The sequence below is a fragment of the Daphnia pulex genome, chromosome 7 (genome assembly GCF_021134715.1).
Source record: "Daphnia pulex isolate KAP4 chromosome 7, ASM2113471v1".
NCBI classification, from domain to species: domain Eukaryota; kingdom Metazoa; phylum Arthropoda; class Branchiopoda; order Diplostraca; family Daphniidae; genus Daphnia; species Daphnia pulex.
The window spans coordinates 5,041,622-5,059,595 of NC_060023.1; the positions used below are offsets into that span (position 1 = coordinate 5,041,622).

General features: G+C 38.6%; 4 protein-coding genes across 8 annotated transcripts; 3 read left to right on the forward strand and 1 right to left on the reverse strand.

Moving 5' to 3' along the window:
* Positions 1-81: 81 nt before the first annotated feature.
* LOC124197588 (leucine-rich repeat-containing protein 46-like) lies at positions 82-2,398 on the forward strand. Its single transcript, XM_046593103.1, has 6 exons — positions 82-402; positions 475-722; positions 779-1,128; positions 1,189-1,328; positions 1,445-1,736; positions 1,974-2,398. The coding sequence occupies exons 1-6, from the start codon at positions 257-259 to the stop codon at positions 2,085-2,087; spliced, it is 1,290 nt and encodes a 429-aa protein (XP_046449059.1). The 5' UTR covers positions 82-256; the 3' UTR covers positions 2,088-2,398.
* A 1,750-nt stretch (positions 2,399-4,148) lies between these two features.
* LOC124198779 (F-box/LRR-repeat protein 7-like) lies at positions 4,149-12,185 on the forward strand. 2 transcript variants are annotated; one of them, XM_046594814.1, is made up of 8 exons: positions 4,149-5,028; positions 5,321-5,431; positions 9,729-10,056; positions 10,134-10,314; positions 10,389-10,625; positions 10,712-10,937; positions 11,011-11,238; positions 11,301-12,185. In XM_046594814.1, the coding sequence occupies exons 1-8, from the start codon at positions 4,992-4,994 to the stop codon at positions 11,834-11,836; spliced, it is 1,884 nt and encodes a 627-aa protein (XP_046450770.1). In that variant the 5' UTR covers positions 4,149-4,991; the 3' UTR covers positions 11,837-12,185. The 2 variants fall into 2 exon arrangements, with proteins under 2 accessions (XP_046450770.1, XP_046450771.1); XM_046594815.1 differs by lacking the exons at positions 4,149-5,028; positions 5,321-5,431 and adding an exon at positions 6,585-7,033.
* A 267-nt stretch (positions 12,186-12,452) lies between these two features.
* Positions 12,453-16,190, reverse strand: LOC124198778 (RING finger protein unkempt-like). 4 transcript variants are annotated; one of them, XM_046594811.1, is made up of 10 exons: positions 15,709-16,190; positions 15,366-15,574; positions 15,083-15,306; positions 14,764-14,974; positions 14,507-14,687; positions 14,100-14,448; positions 13,714-14,023; positions 13,501-13,662; positions 13,299-13,427; positions 12,453-13,211 (listed from the first exon to the last, which is right to left on the reverse strand). In XM_046594811.1, exons 1-10 carry the CDS (start codon positions 15,959-15,961, stop codon positions 13,098-13,100), a joined length of 2,142 nt encoding a protein of 713 aa, XP_046450767.1. In that variant the 5' UTR covers positions 15,962-16,190; the 3' UTR covers positions 12,453-13,097. The 4 variants fall into 4 exon arrangements, with proteins under 4 accessions (XP_046450767.1, XP_046450765.1, XP_046450769.1 ...); XM_046594809.1 differs by having other exon boundaries at positions 14,740-14,974; positions 15,709-16,183; XM_046594813.1 differs by lacking the exon at positions 13,501-13,662 and having other exon boundaries at positions 15,709-16,183.
* Positions 16,191-16,283: 93 nt separating this feature from the next.
* On the forward strand, positions 16,284-17,023 carry LOC124198780 (PHD finger-like domain-containing protein 5A). The gene is made up of 3 exons (XM_046594816.1): positions 16,284-16,484; positions 16,552-16,742; positions 16,848-17,023. The coding sequence occupies exons 1-3, from the start codon at positions 16,433-16,435 to the stop codon at positions 16,935-16,937; spliced, it is 333 nt and encodes a 110-aa protein (XP_046450772.1). The 5' UTR covers positions 16,284-16,432; the 3' UTR covers positions 16,938-17,023.
* Positions 17,024-17,974: the final 951 nt, after the last annotated feature.

A 17,974-nucleotide genomic window follows, 5' to 3' on the forward strand; every position in this document is an offset into this window, starting at 1 on the left:
ATTGTATTTTATCTTTTACCTTTTACGTATGGTATTTGACTATTTGATTGAAATAGAAACTATAAAGTTAATCGATCATTTAGTTTAATCGATTACAATTGTTGATGGAGGTGAGAATGTTATTTTGACATTTTCACATTGTTTTTAAAGAGGATTTCATTTTGTGACCATCTTGTAGTAGCAATAGTTTTTCACTTGTATAGTTAAATTCAATTTTTAGTGTTCTGATTACGAAAACTGGGTTCTGTTTGTCGCCATGATCAAGTTAACGGAAGAGATGGTTATTGCCCGTACAAGGATTTCAGACTTATCTAGTGTAAAGAAACTGAATTGCTGGGGAGCTGATCTACAAGACGTATCTCTGCTAAGGCGGATGCCAAATGTAGAAGTTCTCGCGCTGAGGTGAATCATTATTTTTGTAGTTTAATTAAGAAAATTGAATTATTACTTAAAATTTTGTATGAATACTTCCAGTGTCAATCAAATAAGATCATTGGCTGATTTTCAAAACTGTTACCAATTACAAGAGCTTTATATTCGCAAAAACAATATCAAAGATCTACGGGATGTATGCTACCTTAGAGGCTTATCAAGTTTAAGAAATTTGTGGCTCGCAGACAATCCATGTTCTCAAGAAGATGGTTATCGTTTGGCTGTTCTGCGAGCTCTCCCTCAGCTTGAAAAATTGGATGATGTACCAATTAAACCAGAAGAAATTGAAGGTTTGTAAACTTTCTTAACAGTATTTATGTTGTATTTTATTTTATTTTTTACACAGAGGCCGCACGTAAAGGTCGTGATTTAGTATTACCTATAAAAGAAGATGACCAATCAGAAAATTATGATTTTCCTTCAAATCTATCAAACAATCACGACTTGGTTTCATTGGATCCATTGCCTCAGATCAAAGATAAAGAACCCATTTCAAGAAGGTCTTCTGAAGTGATGATTGCGCCAACAAATCATTCTGTAAAAAGTAGTCCTATGACTACATCGCCTGATTTGCGTGAAACCAATGAGTCACCGGTACTTGTGCCCGAAGAAGTGAATGTTACTCATCAACCTCCTCAAGAAGAAGTCAATACGCGTAGGTTCAGTGTAATTGCAACAGCAGTGTCACCTCAACAGGTTTGTTTGTCATGTTACAAGTCTCTCCTTGATAGATAAACAAAATTTAAATATATTTAGGAAAAATCTCTACATTCAGAATCAGCGCCCGCATCTCGGCGTGCTAGTGTGGCCGTCTCATCATTTTCTGCTGGTCCTGATCATTCATCATTTAATACGATCCCCCCCGAACAATTCAGTCCATCGAAATGCCCCATACAGTAAGTCAAACGAGTATCATAGACTGGGTGACTAAAATCTTAGTCGCTCTAGCCGACCGACCGTATGATCATATCCATCGAATCTATTGATTATCAATTGATTTTTTTTTTCATAGTCAAAATTCAATTCTTCAATCGACCCCAACGAATGTGCAGCAGACAACTTCGGCGTCTCAGCCAGATCTACACAATGTTGCAGCTATAAATGACTCTCGAAGCAGTTTTGTTGACCAGAGGCCTTTTAGAATAGTCCAAGACATTCCGCAATCTCGGAATTCACCATCGAATTTTCAATCATCAGGATATATTTCCCAGAATCCACCGATGCCCAGCTATGTGGCTCCATCACCGGGCCAAAATTCCGAAAGATGTAGTCCTACCCGTACCGGCGGAAGAGTCCGTAATAGAGTATGTCGAATTTACTTTTCATTTTTATTTCATTTTCATTTAAATTTTAAGGTTCAGCGTAGTTTTTGAACATTTTCCTGATGTTTAAATTTCTAACTAAATATCTTCGGTAGTATCACTATCCATTAAAAGAAATTGTATCAGTTGATAATAATTTGAGTTAGCAGAATGTCCCATCTTAGGAAAATTTAAAACTGGTTGCATGATAAATATTTATTATTATTTTTCTTTTGACAGGCTTCAAACTTGCTGATGGCGGCCTTATGCTTAGTGAATGAGTTGGATTACGGTAGTTTAGAAGTTCTTTCGATGGCCGTTCGCAACCGCTTAGACGAATTTGACAGTAATTGAAAGAATTTGTCATTGATTTTACTTATTGTTCCGTCCGGTATTATAGTCAGTTTGTATGGATGACGACGTGGTGTTAAGTGAGCTCCATCTTACTGATTCCTAACTCTAAATTTTCATGTACATCTTTTTTTAATTTTTTTCATAAAATTTTATTTTGTTTTATTTTTCTATCCCCGCTTTGGTGCTAATTTAAAAAGCCGAGGGGTTGGTTTTGTTTTGCTAACTGCCTTAAATAAAATGTAACATTTACCAGTGACAATAATCAATAAGTGAAACCAAACTGAATAAAATATTTTTTTACTCATCATTAACAATCTGTATTAAAGAGTTGTAAATTATTTCATAAGTTTAGATGGAATTAGAGAAAACCTTGATTGGTTTGGTACCACTTGATTGTTTTTTTTGTTTTTTTTTTGTTTTTTGTTTTTTAAATTATTATTATGATTTCCATTCGTCCAAATAAAACGAATAAGTCGAAACTATTTATTATTTTATCTCAAGAGATATTTAACGTTTGTTAACACGAATGTTATCTCTGTCGTTGAATCGCAGGTTCGTCATTTCCGGCCCAACTTCATTTCGTATATTCGCTAGATGGTAGCACTAGAACGTTGAACATGCTTGAATGAGAAAAAACAATATCAAATTTGTTGTGAAGTCAGAGCTTTATTAATAGCCCATAGCCCACCATTCTTATGTTGAGCTCCTCGTTGAGCTCTCCTATTGCTATTATTCCTCCCCGAATTCCCGAGGTTGGCCATTGTCCTAACGCCGCAACATTTATATGTTCTGAAATACGAGTTTTTGGCTTGCTCAATTTGTCAAAATAATGTTCAATTTCAAAGCCAGCTCAATTTGTCAAAATAATGTTCAATTTCAAAGCCAACACATCAAATAAACCAGATAAAAGGGAAAACCTGCATTTCTTGATGGAATATATATTTTTGTTGGAAACCGGGAAAACAAATTTACAAACAATACGAGACATATGAATTATGATGAAATGTTGATGATTTGAACTTTTAATTTTTCTACGGTTCTTCCAAATGGATCAATATATGGCGGATATCAATATAGGCGGATTACCTTAAGGTAATCCGCCGCTTCCAGCAAGCGCAAGCCAGTCCACCTCATTGCTATTTAGGAAATACTCCATGATAGATGGCGCTTAGGTTAATAGGAGTTGTTTTATATCGACCCCTCGTTTCCATTATCATTACGCGATATTCGATGCACTTTTTGGGAAAAAATTCTAGAGTTAACAATGAGCCAATCAGAATTGATTTAGTTCTGCTGCTGTCTGCTGGTTTTGTTGACAAACCAAGTATTTTACGATTTTACATGGAATATGGAATATTATTTATGTTGCATTTATTATCTAATTGTAATTACGAAGAAATGTGTTACATTTATTGCGTTTTATTCTTTCACCTAAAATTTAAAAAAAACAACAACAATGCAATTTCTTTATTCGCAATGCAAATCTCCAACGTCGGCTGTCATGGGGTGTAGCGTTACGATTGTTGCTTCTTTGCTGATCTCATCCTGGAATGCCGAATTCTTCTATTTCTTTTTGCAATAGTCGATTTAAAAAGTTTTTTTTTTCGCTTAAAACAAAAAATGGATATTATCTGATTAGTTACAACTTCCATTGTCAGATGGCCTCAGCCATACCTGAGATTTGGTAAAAAAAAGATGTCTTGAGGTGATTCGAAATTTCTTTTGTCTGCGTACGGGGTAGATCAAGAGCCGCGTATATAAAGGAGAAAAAGAGGAGGGGGGGGGATGCAGGTAACGCCAGAGCCCGAGGCTAAAACTACAAAGAAATCAAAAGGCAAAGTCGCGACGAAAAGGGAAACCGTGGATGAAAATGAAGAGGGAGAAAATGTAGAAGAGAGCACCTATAAAAAAAGAAAAAAAGTTGAAAGAAGTTTAACTACCTTCTTTATTTAAAAAATAAAATTTTCATCCCAGCCAAAGAAAGAAAGACTAAAAGGAAATGCATCGAAAAGCAGAAAGCGAATAAGCATCGAGATTTTTCCAAGGTGCGTCGTCCGTCCGAGAATGGCATCTCTGAAGCTTCTTTGCCGTGAGCTTTTGCTTCTTCTAATAGTTAGATTTTTCTTTCTTTTTTCTTTTTTTTTCCTCTGCTGCTGCTGCTGCGGCGAATGAATGTTTAGTTGTAAGTTGCCAGCAGTTCTAACCTCGCTGCAGAATGTCAGACTTGACTAGCCTTGCTCTGGGCTTCAACAAGTGTTTCTTCTGTTCTCTCTCAAATTCTCTCTCTTTCATCTCTTTGCTTCTTCCATCCGTTCTTCTTCTCCCTCATCTCATGCCCTTATACCATTAGCCTTTCCTTCTAGCGTTTTTACCAAATACCAAGTCTCTACAGTCTCTTGCCACCATTGGTTGCTTCACCATGTTGCTGAGGTTTTCTTCTTGGTGTAGTACCTACATTCAGACAGTGTGATCAAACAATTACTTATTAAACTTTGGCTTCGTTTCATTCGATTCGGAATACTCGCTCTGCTCAACTGTGGAAAACAACAAAACAAGTGAAGTGCCAAAGTGAGACCTTTTTGGGGAAAAAACAAACAAACAAACAAACAACTGTTGTTTAGGGTTAGGTTAAACATCCATTTTGCGGTGATGTCACACAATTTATCTACAACCCTGCATCAAGTGGAGATGAAAATCTCAATATCACGCTGAATCAAACTGACCCACTTTCTTTCGGGAAACAACGTGAAAGGATAGTTTGGTTAATAGGGGAATTTCTTTTTTGTTTGGTTCGCAGTGTGTACATCGTCAATAGACTTGCGAAAATTCAGGTGTTGGGTTGTTGGTGATGCAATAGTTGAAGGAGTATAAAACAATTAGCGACTCATCAGTGTATCTTTGATAATGGGGGCCGGTCAGGGCCGATTTCCTGATCCTAACAGTGAGTTCACATAGTTTGCCCTAATTATAACTATAAAACCTCATTTCAGTGATTGCTTTTAAACCCGTTTCGGACGTTGCTCTTGTTTCTTTTGCATTCCTTGAGTTTCAATTAAAATGGTCAAAGTAATTCAAACAGCAACCAAGTCATTTTAATTTTAACATTTCCTATTCTTCGATTAAAAGCGATCGTATTAGAATCGCGATGTAAATCTCAATTCACCCTTGGAAAAAAAAATGAGTTAAAAGTTGATTGCGTGATGAATAAAGTTGATTAATTTTCGATTAACCAGGATTGAATGGGACGGCCTTTTTACTTCGTGACGCCTCGGATGCAAGTTTGAGTACGGCGTGTAGTTTGGATTTGTCTATTTCAGCAGCCGCCTCGTCCGTCGGTCTTCCTGGTGAGTTCACCTATACCTTTCCCGTGTAATAACTAACCCAGGATCAAACAATGTTCAATTATACCCTGCAAAAATCCTAGAATTCCATCGTCGGTAGACTCTATCAACATTTTCTTTTTTGGAAAGCCAATTTATCTTTGAGTTTTCCGCGTGTTGAAAAGATTCTCCGGCTAGCGAGTTTTCTGTGTCGTCGATGAATGCGACGTCATTGAGACTTTATGAAATCTCATCTTTTGTATAGTTGAGCGTCAGAGAACAAGTACCAGCAATCTAGGGCCGGCCTTATTCTTAAATATAGGGACTTTAGTCCACCAAGTATGGTAATAAGCGATTGATTTCGAGAATGTCGAGGAATGCACATGCAGCTCCGAACGCAGCCAAGAACGAGAAACAAGCCTCTACTACCTACTGGCGGTTGCACGCCGAAATTTCCGTTCGATGACCCTATGTTTTTCTTCTCTCGTCTTTTACAAGAAGAAACGCTAGCTAGAAACGCTAGCTAGCTGATTCTTTCTTTTCCCTGTGGTGCTCTTTCCATGACGCCATCTAACATGGAGGAGAAAAAAACAAAAAAAAATTCTTAGTTCAACAGTGCCATCAACATTATTCACGGATAGCCCAATACGCCAACACATGTAACTCTGGTATTCTTTAAAGGTGATTACATCATGTGATCATCATTTCAGGTTTTTTTCATTGGCTTTCCTTGAAAATGGGTAAATGCCAATATCGCTAAGAGAACATGACAGCTTCTCTTCCTTTCTACAACAACAAGTGTCTACTTATGGTACACAGTTCTCTGCGTGCATTTGGCATTTCGACGAATGAAATGTTCAATGACGCGTCAAAATCAACCTTTGAAAGGTAAAACGGATAGTCTGAACCGACCCCAGGAATCAAAATCATACCGAGATGAAAGATCAAACTAGAGGCATGTATAATGTAAACTATGTACATGTGGTGTACGCACTATCGATCCGTCCAACTGTGTTGTTGAACAACTATCCCAGAATTCCAGGTTGTCCCTCTATCCATCTCAGATGCTGTTCATCTCACTCTCGTGTCCAGCAAACGTCAGAAAACTTTAAGGATTTTTTTCTTTTCTTTCGGTTGGGGGTGGGGGGGGGGGGGTTCGTCAGTAATCTCTTCTCTTCAATCTCGTTGTTGTCTAGTCTTCTCTCCGAGCTGCGGCCCTCGTATTCCCACAAGTCAGCGAGGGTTCCTTTCAGGTGTGCGGCCGTAAATCCTTGGAATTCCTCGTGGCATTCCAACAAGAGTCACCAATGGGAAACGTCGTTCCGGGACACTCAAACATGCTTTTTTAAATATCTCCGCAGCATTTCTCGTTTCATTCCTCCAACGAAGGCGCATCGCACAAGTCGTGCATCTCGTCAAAAGTGCATTGATTCTACTTGATTATCTAGGCAGTCACACAGCTTTTTCTATAGTTTCCGATTTCAAAGTTTTTAGCAAGTGTATAGTATTATACATTCACCAGCAGAATGCAGTGCTATCAGCCATTATTCTTGCGCTATCGAAGCCGGAATAGCCATCCAGATGGACTCGTTTCTCATTGCCGCATGGCATCAGCAATTGCCAACAGTAAGCCCATCGTGAAATAGCCTTGCAATTATTTGTTTTGTCAATCTCCCGTTGTTTGGTAGGGTACTTGTTCTCTTCAACATTGAATGATGGCTGGCAGTACTATAGACTGTTTAATCACAGAGTTGTTGTTGCTGGGATTCCGTTTGCTGTTGTTGCTTGGCTACATTCTTCCGCTTTCTTGATGATCCTCTCCTGCTAGGCGTGTAAAAATGTGTGCGCGTCAATTCTTGTTGTTGATACGTTATAGCGCTGGCTCAAACGCATCCCGTATTAGGCTACGTTTCGTCAAACTAATAGTGTTGCACACACACCGTGCATATGTAATTTTGGAAGAAAGAGCCGCAGGGATTTGTGTGAGAGTTCTCTCTCTCTCTCTCTCTCTCCTCCTTCTTTCTGTTTCGTCTATTCATCATTTATCTGAGCATCTTCCGCTTTCTTTATTTGAATATAGTGGCTCGGTTCTAATCTCGAGATGCACAGCAGGGCACACACTGTGCGCTTCACTCTTGAGAACTAGTCATTTACATGGTGATTATTACAACTACAATCTGACCGGGTCTCCGATCATTCATGACCTTCCCCGTTTCGTTTCCACTCTTTTTTTTCCTCTCTCTCTCTCTCTCTTTCTCTCTTCTTTTGATTCCAAAAAACTTGATTGCTCCGAGTTCAAAATGGGAAAATAAAGCGAATGCTCGTTTATCACAATGTCCCTCACGCTGAGAGACAAAAGTCTGAAACAACAAGCGTTGGATCATTCGTATATGGTCTTTTTCCGACATTGTTCTTCCATTCCAAGACATGAAAATCTTTTTCTTTAACGTTGCTGCTGCTGCTGCTGCATGTTAGTGTATGCTTCTTTTTTTTCCCGGCAGCGAAAGCAAGTGTAGGGAAAACATTGAGCCAGACAATAAAGGGGGCTGCTGCGGATGGAGAGGGTGGTAGAGAGGAACGGCATTCCCGTTGTTGCTTTTCTAATGAGATTCAGAGATCACTGCATTACACATGCAGGAATGAATTCATATGGAGATCAGCTAGACTCTGCTACAAAAAAAAAAAAAAGTATAGAAAGAATGAGGAATGATTGGAGGAATGCGTTAATAGCAGTATATAAAAAGCTTTGCCCGCCGTTGAAAATAATACCAATGTAGAAATGGGGAGACAACAGTATTCCATACAGCTTATCATAATTAAATAGCAGGGTATTTTTTTTGCAATTCCACTAAGAGAATAAGTAGACTATCGTCACAAGGTGGCAAACACAGCTGGTTGTAATCCATTTATTTGACTTTTTCAATTGGAATTACTGCTTAAATTTGATTGCATTCAAGCGAAATTATTTATGATACGCAATTCGCCTGTTTATTTATATTTAGTTACTTGTATCCAATTTTCACTTTCATCAATTTTACATATAGCCAGCGGGAACGAGAAACAAAGAAATTCCTGAAAGAATTCATTTTTATGAATATGAAGACTTACAGGAGATTATTTCGTGATCGTTTTCAATGTGACGATGCGGGAATATGGAATTTTGAGTGGGAAAATGCGATGTTTGATAGTTTATATGTATGGAAAATTTTTGCAACCATAGCCTTAAATATCAGGTCAATGAAATTATAATTTCAATCTCATCCTAGTTGTTTAACCATTTTATTTTATTGCGTTCAAACTTAAAATAGAAATTATTTAAGGATTAAGGCCCTCCAGTCTTCAAACTTTACTACCCCAACGTCTAATCCTAAGGCTTTCAACGAACCGGTTTTGCTCTTGTCCCTTCTCCGATTGGGCACACAATCCAATGTTTCTTTTTCTTCTCCGAAACCGAATCTTTTCGTTGTTCGTTGTTCGGCGCGGTGCAAATCGGCCCGATGGGGAAACAAATCCGATTTGGTTCAACAATGAATTTCGGGGTTGCCAAAGTTCTTTCGTTTTTTTTTTTCTTCGGTTCACAGAAAAATAATTAAAAATTGAAGAGTTTAATTAAGAAAATCCTTCTCATAATCTCAAAACCATTTCTATGTAAAATTTTTCACCGCTACTGTAAAATTCTCATGATCGCTGCTTATTCTTTCATTTATAATTTCATTTTCATCCAGTAGTTTTTGGAACAAAGAAATGAAGAATTACTTCTGAATAAGTATCATACTTGATTAGATTCCCAAGGGGAAAAGTAGGTTTTTAGTCCGAACCTAAGCAGACAAAAATGTTAAAAATCAAAACCTTGTTTGGACTTTGTGCGTGTTTCACCGTATTGAATGTTGCGACAGTGTCGCAGAAATGAAAGCGAGTCTGTAGACGTCGTGGGAAATGTTTGTTGGCCCTTTCCGGCTTTCCCCAAGTTTCTCCACACATTGTTGGCTCACAGCGTTGGCTTGAGAAGACGAGAGGTGGAATAGATCCGATTCGGCGCGAATCAAGACAACGACAGAGCGGCGTGCCTCCGTGGTCCGAAAATATTCAAATTTTTACCGTGCCACACCATAGCAGCATTAATCCTACATTCCCGCACTTAACCCATCATTGCCAAATCAAAGATTTGACTTGTAGTTTCCGGTTGAAATTTCAAAAAGTAAAATTTTCAAAGGACTTTCATTATCTTACATCAACTTAGTATTATTTAAAAAAATGAAATGTGTGCAGTATAGTTTGGCTTGTGTTAACCTCTCAAATCTAAATCTTGTTGTCTGTATAGAACTTTCAGAACCGATTGGTGGTGAACTCGACGAGGAACCCAACCACCAACTGCACAACGAACGTTTGCGAGGCAGGAGCCCGCCGCCGCACCATTTGCCTCCCCCTCCGCCGCCACCGCCAACCCTAAGTGGACGAAACCACGAACTTCGCTTATTCAGCGGCAGCAATTTTTCGCCTTTGCATGCCCAGTTACACGGCCAGACTTCCTTGCATAATCGGTCCTCATCTCCAGCACACGATTTGGGCTACCATACCTTAGTGGCACGTTCGCCTGCTTGGTCGTCTCCTGCAGACTTGGCCGATTTAACACTCACTCCTTCTCCCAGGTAAGACTTCATTGGTTTTTCTCTCTACTCTAAACGAATTTCAACGTGACAAATTTTTCATTTGATGATTTCTTCAGGGCCGAGTATTGCCGAAAGACATCGTACACATCGTCGAGTAGTTCTTCTCAGCAACGTGATCCGTTCACTCAGATTCAGTCCAACAACAGCTGCCTCAGACCGCAGTTGCCGCCCACTCCTACATCTGCAAGTATCTCGGCCGACACGGACTCCACCGAGGTCCTGTTGGCTGCGTGCAAGGTATATAAACTTGTTTTTACGGTCTTTCTCCTTCATTTCTTTGAATATACAATACAATGTTTGATCTCCTATAGGGTAAGAGGTGGGTGTCACCCGCCCTTGGCCAGCAGCATGGTGCCAGTTTCAAGTTTTCCTATTTTGAACGACTGACGGACGACGTCGTGTTGCGAGTTTTCTCCTTCTTGTCGTCGACACATTTGGCCCTCTGCAGTCGTGTCTGCCGGCGTTGGCACGTCTTGGCCTGGGATCCTCAACTGTGGTCGTCTATTTATTTATCGGGAGAAAATTTGCCCACCGATCGAGCACTCAAGGTGAGAATTCGGCAATTCTAAATGATGTGGGACGGATTCGTTGTATTAGTTGGCGATTGGCTAATTATTTCTTGTCATTTTAACAGAGCATTACGCGAGTGTTGGGTCGAGCTTCCCCGCCATTTTGCCCAGCAGTGGAACGTGTCGTGATAAACAGCTGCACTCGTCTGACGGATCGAGGCTTACAAACTCTCAGCCGCCGTTGCCCCGAGCTGCGACACGTCGAATTGCGAGGCTGCGTTCAACTAACCGATGTCGGTGTTCTCGAACTTGTTTCGAAATGTGTTCACCTAAGTCACCTGGACGTCAGTGGTTAGTTGGATTGCTATTTTCTATAGTTTACCAGACAATTGACAATGTAATAAATCATTTATTTATTCAACAGGGTGTTCTCAGATTACGTGTATTGACGCCGGACCTCGATCCAATGGGAATAATGGCGACCGTTACAAGAGTGACCTGAGTTCCAGTTCGCGACCGCAATTATATTTGCAGTTGCAATACATTGACTTGACGGATTGCGTTAGTTTGGAGGACACTGGCATCCAGATGATTGTGCGGAGCTGTGCTCAGCTCACTTGCATCTATCTTCGCCGATGTGTTCATATTACTGGTATAAATAATTAATGGAACAAATTTGTTTCTCAATGTGCTAAAGATGTTGTTTCCCTACAGATCTGGGAGTGAAATACTTGGCAAGTTACTGCACCGCTTTAAGAGAACTCAGCATATCAGACTGCGTACAAGTGACGGACTTTGGGATGTACGAGTTGGCGCGCTTGGGTCCAAATTTGAGATACTTATCAGTGGCCAAATGTGACCAGATTTCTGACGCCGGTATCAAACAAATTGGACGTCATTGTTACAAGCTACGATATCTTAACCTCCGTGGCTGTGAAGCTGTCAGCGATGATTCGTTGGAAGTTTTAGCGCGTACCTGCTCCCGTCTTAGAGCTCTGGATCTTGGCAAGTGCGACATTACCGACAGAGGTCTTCGCCTGCTGGCTGAGCACTGTCCAAATCTGAAAAAGCTCAGCGTTAAGAGTTGTGAACTTGTGACTGACGAAGGAGTGAGGTCGATTGCCTACTATTGCCGTGGTCTGAGGCAACTTAACATTCAAGATTGTCTCATCACAGTCGAAGGATATCGAGCAGTTAAAAAGTTTTGTCGCAAATGTATCATAGAGCATACCAATCCGGGATTTTTTTGAATTCCCAATTTGTCGCCTTCGTCGTCGGACTATCTCCTACTGTAATTTAAATGCGCTTGTAGAAAACCGTGCCTATTACTTTAGAGGAATATATGTTAAAACGTGCTTTACAAGGTTGGTTTCGTGCCTAACAAAGTGACTATCCCCATGTAAATGTGTATTATTGTTGAACAGATTTAGAGGAATGTGTTTTGCTGAAAGCAAAATAAATATTCTGGAAATATCCATTTTGTTAGATGGATTACATCATTGTTAATTATTCTAAATTACATGTTATCCCTTTCTTATATTCCCAACTTATTCCTTATACATTTTCGATGTATCAAATACACATTTTTTTGCAATGAAATTTTTTTCTTTTGAAAACGTTTTTAGCTTTAATGAATTCAACATTTGATTCTGAGATGTCTAATGTAAGATTGAGCTCAACTCAGTGAGAATTTGTGAAGTGTGGTGACAACAGTGATGGTAATTTTTAGATATAAAATAGATAAAATAATAAAGTAGAAAGATTTCTTAGATCAGTTACGACTCATACTCATCGGTGTTTATTTCCGGTTTACTCTATGACGGAAAACTTCAATACTAAAGCTGGAAGAAAATAAGAATCATTCGGTTTTAATTTTGTATGGTGTACTTTGATTTTCCAAATTTGATAACTGTAGGCAACGAACATGTCAACAATATTAGTAGGCCTACAGCAATTTTGTAGCTTATTGATTATTGACGTAGTCTTACAGTTAAACTCTCTAATTCAATACACATGTGTGGTACGAAGAAATGGGAAGACAAAGTATCCTGAAGAATTACAATTAACGGAAATCAATAGAAAAGATGAAACGTCAACATCATCACTACTGTTTGAATACATCAGCATTATAACAGGAATTGAAGAACAGCCCATCTTGAAGTGGAACTTTAATTAAGGATCGAGAGAAATGAACAGAGTAGATCAATAGTTTAGAATAAGCGTCGCAAATAGAAGGGAGATTTGAAGAAAAGAAATTATTCACGCATGCTGGCTAACAAGCTGCGTAGGTTTAAGAGAATATTTCTTAACTATGCCGAAAAGGTGAACAGCCTAATTCCAAATGGTTTACGGATGAATCATGAAGTGTTAAGATATTATGTCAAGAAAAAAATAGACAGTCTATTGTATATGTTGAATTTATCAAGTACTTACTACCTAAATAGGTTTGAAATCAATTGGAAAATTTGTGATTTTTTAAATTGATAATTTTGACAATGAATTAAGCTGAAATCATATCTGAACATTGCGCATTTCTTCTCCTTCTTTGTTTCGATGTGAGTGGACAGAAATGGAGTCACGCAGTATCCTCATTTCATTTTGAAGAGCAGTTACCCTTGCCACAGCCTAGGAAGGAAACAGTACTATCACTGGACGTTGCTAATTAAAAAGCACCCAAGATTATCATAAACAAAGCCTTTGCTGTAAACATACCTCATCACGCTGTTGCTCGGCAACTATCGCTTTGCATCTCCAAGCATCGCAAGCATTCCTGGCTTGCGACAAATCCTCTTCTAAGGAGAGCACTTTTGCTTGGTGATTTGCCGCATCATCTCGCAACCTCTGTAATTTTGAATCATTTTGTTACTTGGTATTACTCAGTTAGTAAAATTAGTTAATAATCGTTATTCCGTACGTCATGATTTCCAAGCGATCCACTCATCGAAGCCACACTGCTTAGTAATGGTGAGTGGTTAGCACCGGAGCCTGTCAATCCTCTACAACTGTTGTTACTTGGACTAGTTTGGTGATTCCCCCAGTCAATAAATGGTGCACCGGTGTTACTATAACTTCCAACCTTCAACAAGTGTTAGCTAAGCAAGAAATTCTTCATTGGCAAGTCAATTACCCTTTTAAAGAAAAGAGAAGTCGAATTGTTTGATCCTTCCAATGGTATTTCGTGAGCGCCAACTCGTATTCCTGAGAACAGATTAACAGCCGGTGGTGAAGGTGACAAGCGAGGAGGGTGGCGATCAAGTCCACTTCGTGGAATATTAACCGGAGCAGACCCCGTCAGCAATCCTACACCCATCGTTATTGATTCACACAATGAAGGTTGTTCGGATTCATATTCTCGACTACTATCCTTAAACTGCTCTTCATTTTCATCCATTGCATGTCCAATAACGCAATCTGGAGCATTTGTTGAATTGCTTAATCTATACATAATAATTGTTAGGGCCTTGCTCACAAATTAATTAAGGTGGGATGAATAGTAATAAGTAATAACGTTACCTAGCCGCAGTCGGAAAATACGCGGCTGGTTGAAGATGTGACAATAGACCACCCAACGTTCCCGTACCGTATAGATTAGATTTCTTTGAAAGAGTATCGAATTGATCGGGATTTGTAATGGGATCCCATTCATCTCGATCCAAACTTATCATTCGATCGATTCCTGATGAGTTCATGTCGGCCCCTGGCACCGACAGTGATCTGGGTTTACATATTGGGTGTACTAGTGGGCCAAAGCCACCTATGGTGGTCCCAACTGCCGTTGGACCACTAGAAGCTAAAATTGATTCGCCAGTTTCAAGACTTTGTAATCGGCTGTAAGCTGTTTGCATAGGAACGCTAGTGCTTGCTGTGAGGAGAAATAACTCTAAATATTTGACATGAAATGCTAGGAAAAGTAGTAAAACCTGTGGCGGATGACGAAGTAGAATGGGTATCCAAAATGCTTCTAGGAGAATTATCTAGAAGTAGATCGATACTACGTCCGTCATTCAAGTCATTCAAATTGGTATTTTCTTTTCCGTAAGTTCGGTTATTTACAGCAGGCAATGCACTGGACAAAAGTTCAGCCAAATTGTTTCCACCATCCTTAACAGAAAAAATAGTAAGTTTTGGCAAAAGATTATAAATACTCCATTACCTGGTATTGACCATTATCTCTTACCACTTCAAAATCTCCGTGAGCAAAAGCACAAAATGATCCTCTAGGACAATAACTATTCGTCTGCATGTCATGACATTTAGTGGATTTGTATATCTCTGGATGAAATTGCTGCTCAGTTCGGGTGTGGCAATACTGACACATATCTCCGTTGTCACACCCAGAAGGATCACCCCATTCTTCTCCATGCTTGGCGTTAGGACAGGGTGTAGAACTAAACAGGAATGAAAAAAATAAAAAAAAATAATAATATTATTTTTTTTTTGAAAATTGCTTACAAAACACAAGGTTATATTACTTAAAATATATAAGTAATACATACCGGTATTTAAATTTTTTAGGACTCCTTCTGCGGTCTCGGCTGTTGTGATACTGAGGACAGGCATAGCCTTGTCGACATAGACGTGGCGGTTTTTTGCATTGCTCTGTTTTATAATTGGTTAAAACATAGTTTGTGTCCTGCCATTTGGGATCATCATTCAGAAGACTTCTTTCTTTATCAAGGGCATTAGGTCCACTCATATCTGCCTCAGCAGTTTCTTTAGCCTGTGATAATCAAAGCTGAATTTTTAAATGTAGGAAACAAATTTAATGATTTGCATTACCCTTATATCTCTGATGTCATACACTGGATTACGTAAATCAGAATTCCCATGAGCAAATGCACAATGAACTCCATTTTTTACACAGAATCCTCTTGTGTCAGTTTCATGAACACATGGAGCAGTTTTGAAGTACCTCAAGTGATATCTTCTCTCTGTGTCACCAGCAGTACGATGAAGGAAAGGACACTCATCACCATCTTGGCAAATACCTATGAAGATATAAGGTTTTATTACCTAAAAAGTTAACAGTCAAGTAGAGCAGAAATGCATATTTTAAAATGACAATGTTCCATTTTTATTGTAAATTTTGAAAGCAAAAAGATACAAAGTTTTTTTAGAATACCTGTAGTTTCATCATACTTTGTGCAATACTCATCAGCACTGTAATTCAAAGTACCATCCCTTCTGCGTACAGGTTTGCGCCTTCTTTGATTTTGAAAATGCCAGTGAAAGCAGGTGAATGGTCTATGTTGTGTACACTTGTGTTGTAAAAATAAAGGGCACTGTTCGACGCGGAATTTGTAAATATACGCATGATGCTGAGGTATTTCAGATTGCTGAATGGTTAAGTCGCGTGCAGTTACGTTATCAGGCATTTTTAGAAAATTGCACGTGACAACTCCCAGTAAGTGAACAGATCAAAAATTAAGACCTGAAAATTATTAGTGGATGTTTTGACGTTAGAGTAAAATTCCGCAAACTTGTAGAATATTTAAATTATTGACGTTATAATTTTTGTTGATACGCAACATACGCAACAGTAAAAAAAACCTCGTGACATCTAAATGAAAAGGCCAAAGCACCTTCCCCAGTTTTTGTTTGCAGACAACGCCGTCATGCTTCTGTAGCTTCCGCATTTCACTAATAGATGGCGTTTCTATACCGTCGTTCCTTGAAAAACCAGAAATCAGAAACTAGAAAATTGCCGGCTGTGGGCTGGCATTGAGTTGCTGAATGTTTACAGGTTTTCAAGGCAAGCAGCCAAGCAGCTTGGCGTTTTTACAGTTCACGTTGGGTATCCCGCTTTTAATCAAATATAATTGATCGACAAATTTGAAAACTCAACTATGGCAAAGCATCACCCAGATTTGATATTTTGTCGGAAACAACCAGGAGTTGGTATTTGAACATGAAATTCTATTCTTTTCATGCTATCTATTATTAATGTCTGATTTTGAACATTTAGCTATTGGCCGGCTGTGTGAGAAATGTGACGGAAAATGTGTTATCTGTGATTCGTACGTAAGACCATGTACATTAGTACGAATCTGTGATGAATGTAACTATGGATCATACCAAGGACGGTGTGTTATCTGTGGAGGACCAGGTGTCAGCGATGCATACTATTGTAAAGAATGTACAATTCAGGAAAAAGATGTAAGTGTGTAGTCCAAGTGATGCTTTTTCATTTTAGTTCTTAAGATTGAAGTTATATTGAAAGCTTAACGTATTTGATCTATTACATATCTTTGTTCTTTTCAGAGAGATGGGTGTCCAAAGATTGTTAATTTAGGTAGTGCTAAAACAGATTTGTTCTATGAAAGAAAAAAGTATGGTTTCAAGAAGAGGTAGCCTCATCACACTTTCCATTTACAAAAGTATGAATCTTTGTTGTAAATGAACAACCTTTGTGAAAAATACACCTTAATTTCTTTCTATCTGTTCAAGTAAAAAAAAGCCTCATTAAATGAAAAGGCCAAAGCACCTTCTCCAGTTTTTCTCTTTTTATCTCTTTGGGTAATAAATTAAATAGTGCTATCATTTTCTCCTGCTGTTTCTGTTAAAAGTTAAAATAATTCAAAATAATACTAAAATTTTTCATTTAATTTTAAAGATATTAGACAGGTTTGCATTGCAAATAAACAAATATACATTTGGTGTGTAATTGCTGTACCAATGAAATATTTTGCAAGCAGTAATTAAGACAGCAAAAAATATATTAAAATAAGTAAATCTTATATTGTAAGATGGCGAAGTTGTCCTAAATATATCGGGGTGGACGATTTTTTTTAAATATTGTTAATTCTAACCACGAGCAAATTTAATGAATAACAACATGATAACAATCAGATTCCCTTCAATGTACAGTGGGCACCTAAAGTGTCCGGACACCCGAGAGAACCTTATGGGAAAACCGCTGTTTTCGCAAGGCGAAAAAGTGGTCAAATTTTCATTCGATTTGAATGAAAATTTTTTCGTAGGTTCTCTCGGATGTCAGGAACAACCAATTTTTTTTTTTTGAATTTTAAAATAAGGGGAAGGGTAGGTTTTTGTCCGAGGCAAAAGTGTCCGGACAGTAGAGAGGCCCATATGTAAATGGGCTTACTTTAGGTTCAAATTGTGACTCACTGAGAAATGCTAGAGAAACGCAAACGGTCTTAAAAAAAAGATCTACGTTTCTTCTATGGCACCCATGAGTCACGATTTTTTAAAGCTATTAGAATTCTTTCCCTACCCACCCTCAAAATTGATTTCGTTCAGATCTCCGTTTCTGAGAGCCGTGCACTGCTGCCGGGTCTACGGAATTGCTTACTCTCCCCCCAGTCCCTACTAAACCCCTTTGCTTCAGAAAAACGTGGGGGAGAGTAAGCAAAATTTAAAAATCGTTT

Excerpts from the sequence above, each read along its gene's own strand:
- LOC124198779 (XM_046594814.1), top strand. The coding sequence starts at position 4,992 with ATGGGGGCCGGTCAGGGCCGATTTCCTGATCCTAACA. Across the intron at positions 5,029-5,320 it reads CCGATTTCCTGATCCTAACA|GATTGAATGGGACGGCCTTT; the intron begins GTGAGTTCACAT and ends TCGATTAACCAG. Across the intron at positions 11,239-11,300 it reads CCGATGTGTTCATATTACTG|ATCTGGGAGTGAAATACTTG; the intron begins GTATAAATAATT and ends GTTTCCCTACAG.
- LOC124197588 (XM_046593103.1), top strand. The coding sequence starts at position 257 with ATGATCAAGTTAACGGAAGAGATGGTTATTGCCCGTACAAGGATTTCA. Across the intron at positions 723-778 it reads TAAACCAGAAGAAATTGAAG|AGGCCGCACGTAAAGGTCGT; the intron begins GTTTGTAAACTT and ends TTTTTTACACAG. Across the intron at positions 1,329-1,444 it reads CCATCGAAATGCCCCATACA|TCAAAATTCAATTCTTCAAT; the intron begins GTAAGTCAAACG and ends TTTTTTTCATAG.
- LOC124198780 (XM_046594816.1), top strand. The coding sequence starts at position 16,433 with ATGGCAAAGCATCACCCAGATTTGATATTTTGTCGGAAACAACCAGGA. Across the intron at positions 16,485-16,551 it reads TCGGAAACAACCAGGAGTTG|CTATTGGCCGGCTGTGTGAG; the intron begins GTATTTGAACAT and ends TTGAACATTTAG. Across the intron at positions 16,743-16,847 it reads GTACAATTCAGGAAAAAGAT|AGAGATGGGTGTCCAAAGAT; the intron begins GTAAGTGTGTAG and ends TGTTCTTTTCAG.
- LOC124198778 (XM_046594809.1), bottom strand. The coding sequence starts at position 15,961 with ATGCCTGATAACGTAACTGCACGCGACTTAACCATTCAGCAATCTGAA. Across the intron at positions 14,449-14,506 it reads TACTTCGTCATCCGCCACAG|CAAGCACTAGCGTTCCTATG; the intron begins GTTTTACTACTT and ends TTCTCCTCACAG. Across the intron at positions 14,024-14,099 it reads TATTTTCCGACTGCGGCTAG|ATTAAGCAATTCAACAAATG; the intron begins GTAACGTTATTA and ends TATTATGTATAG.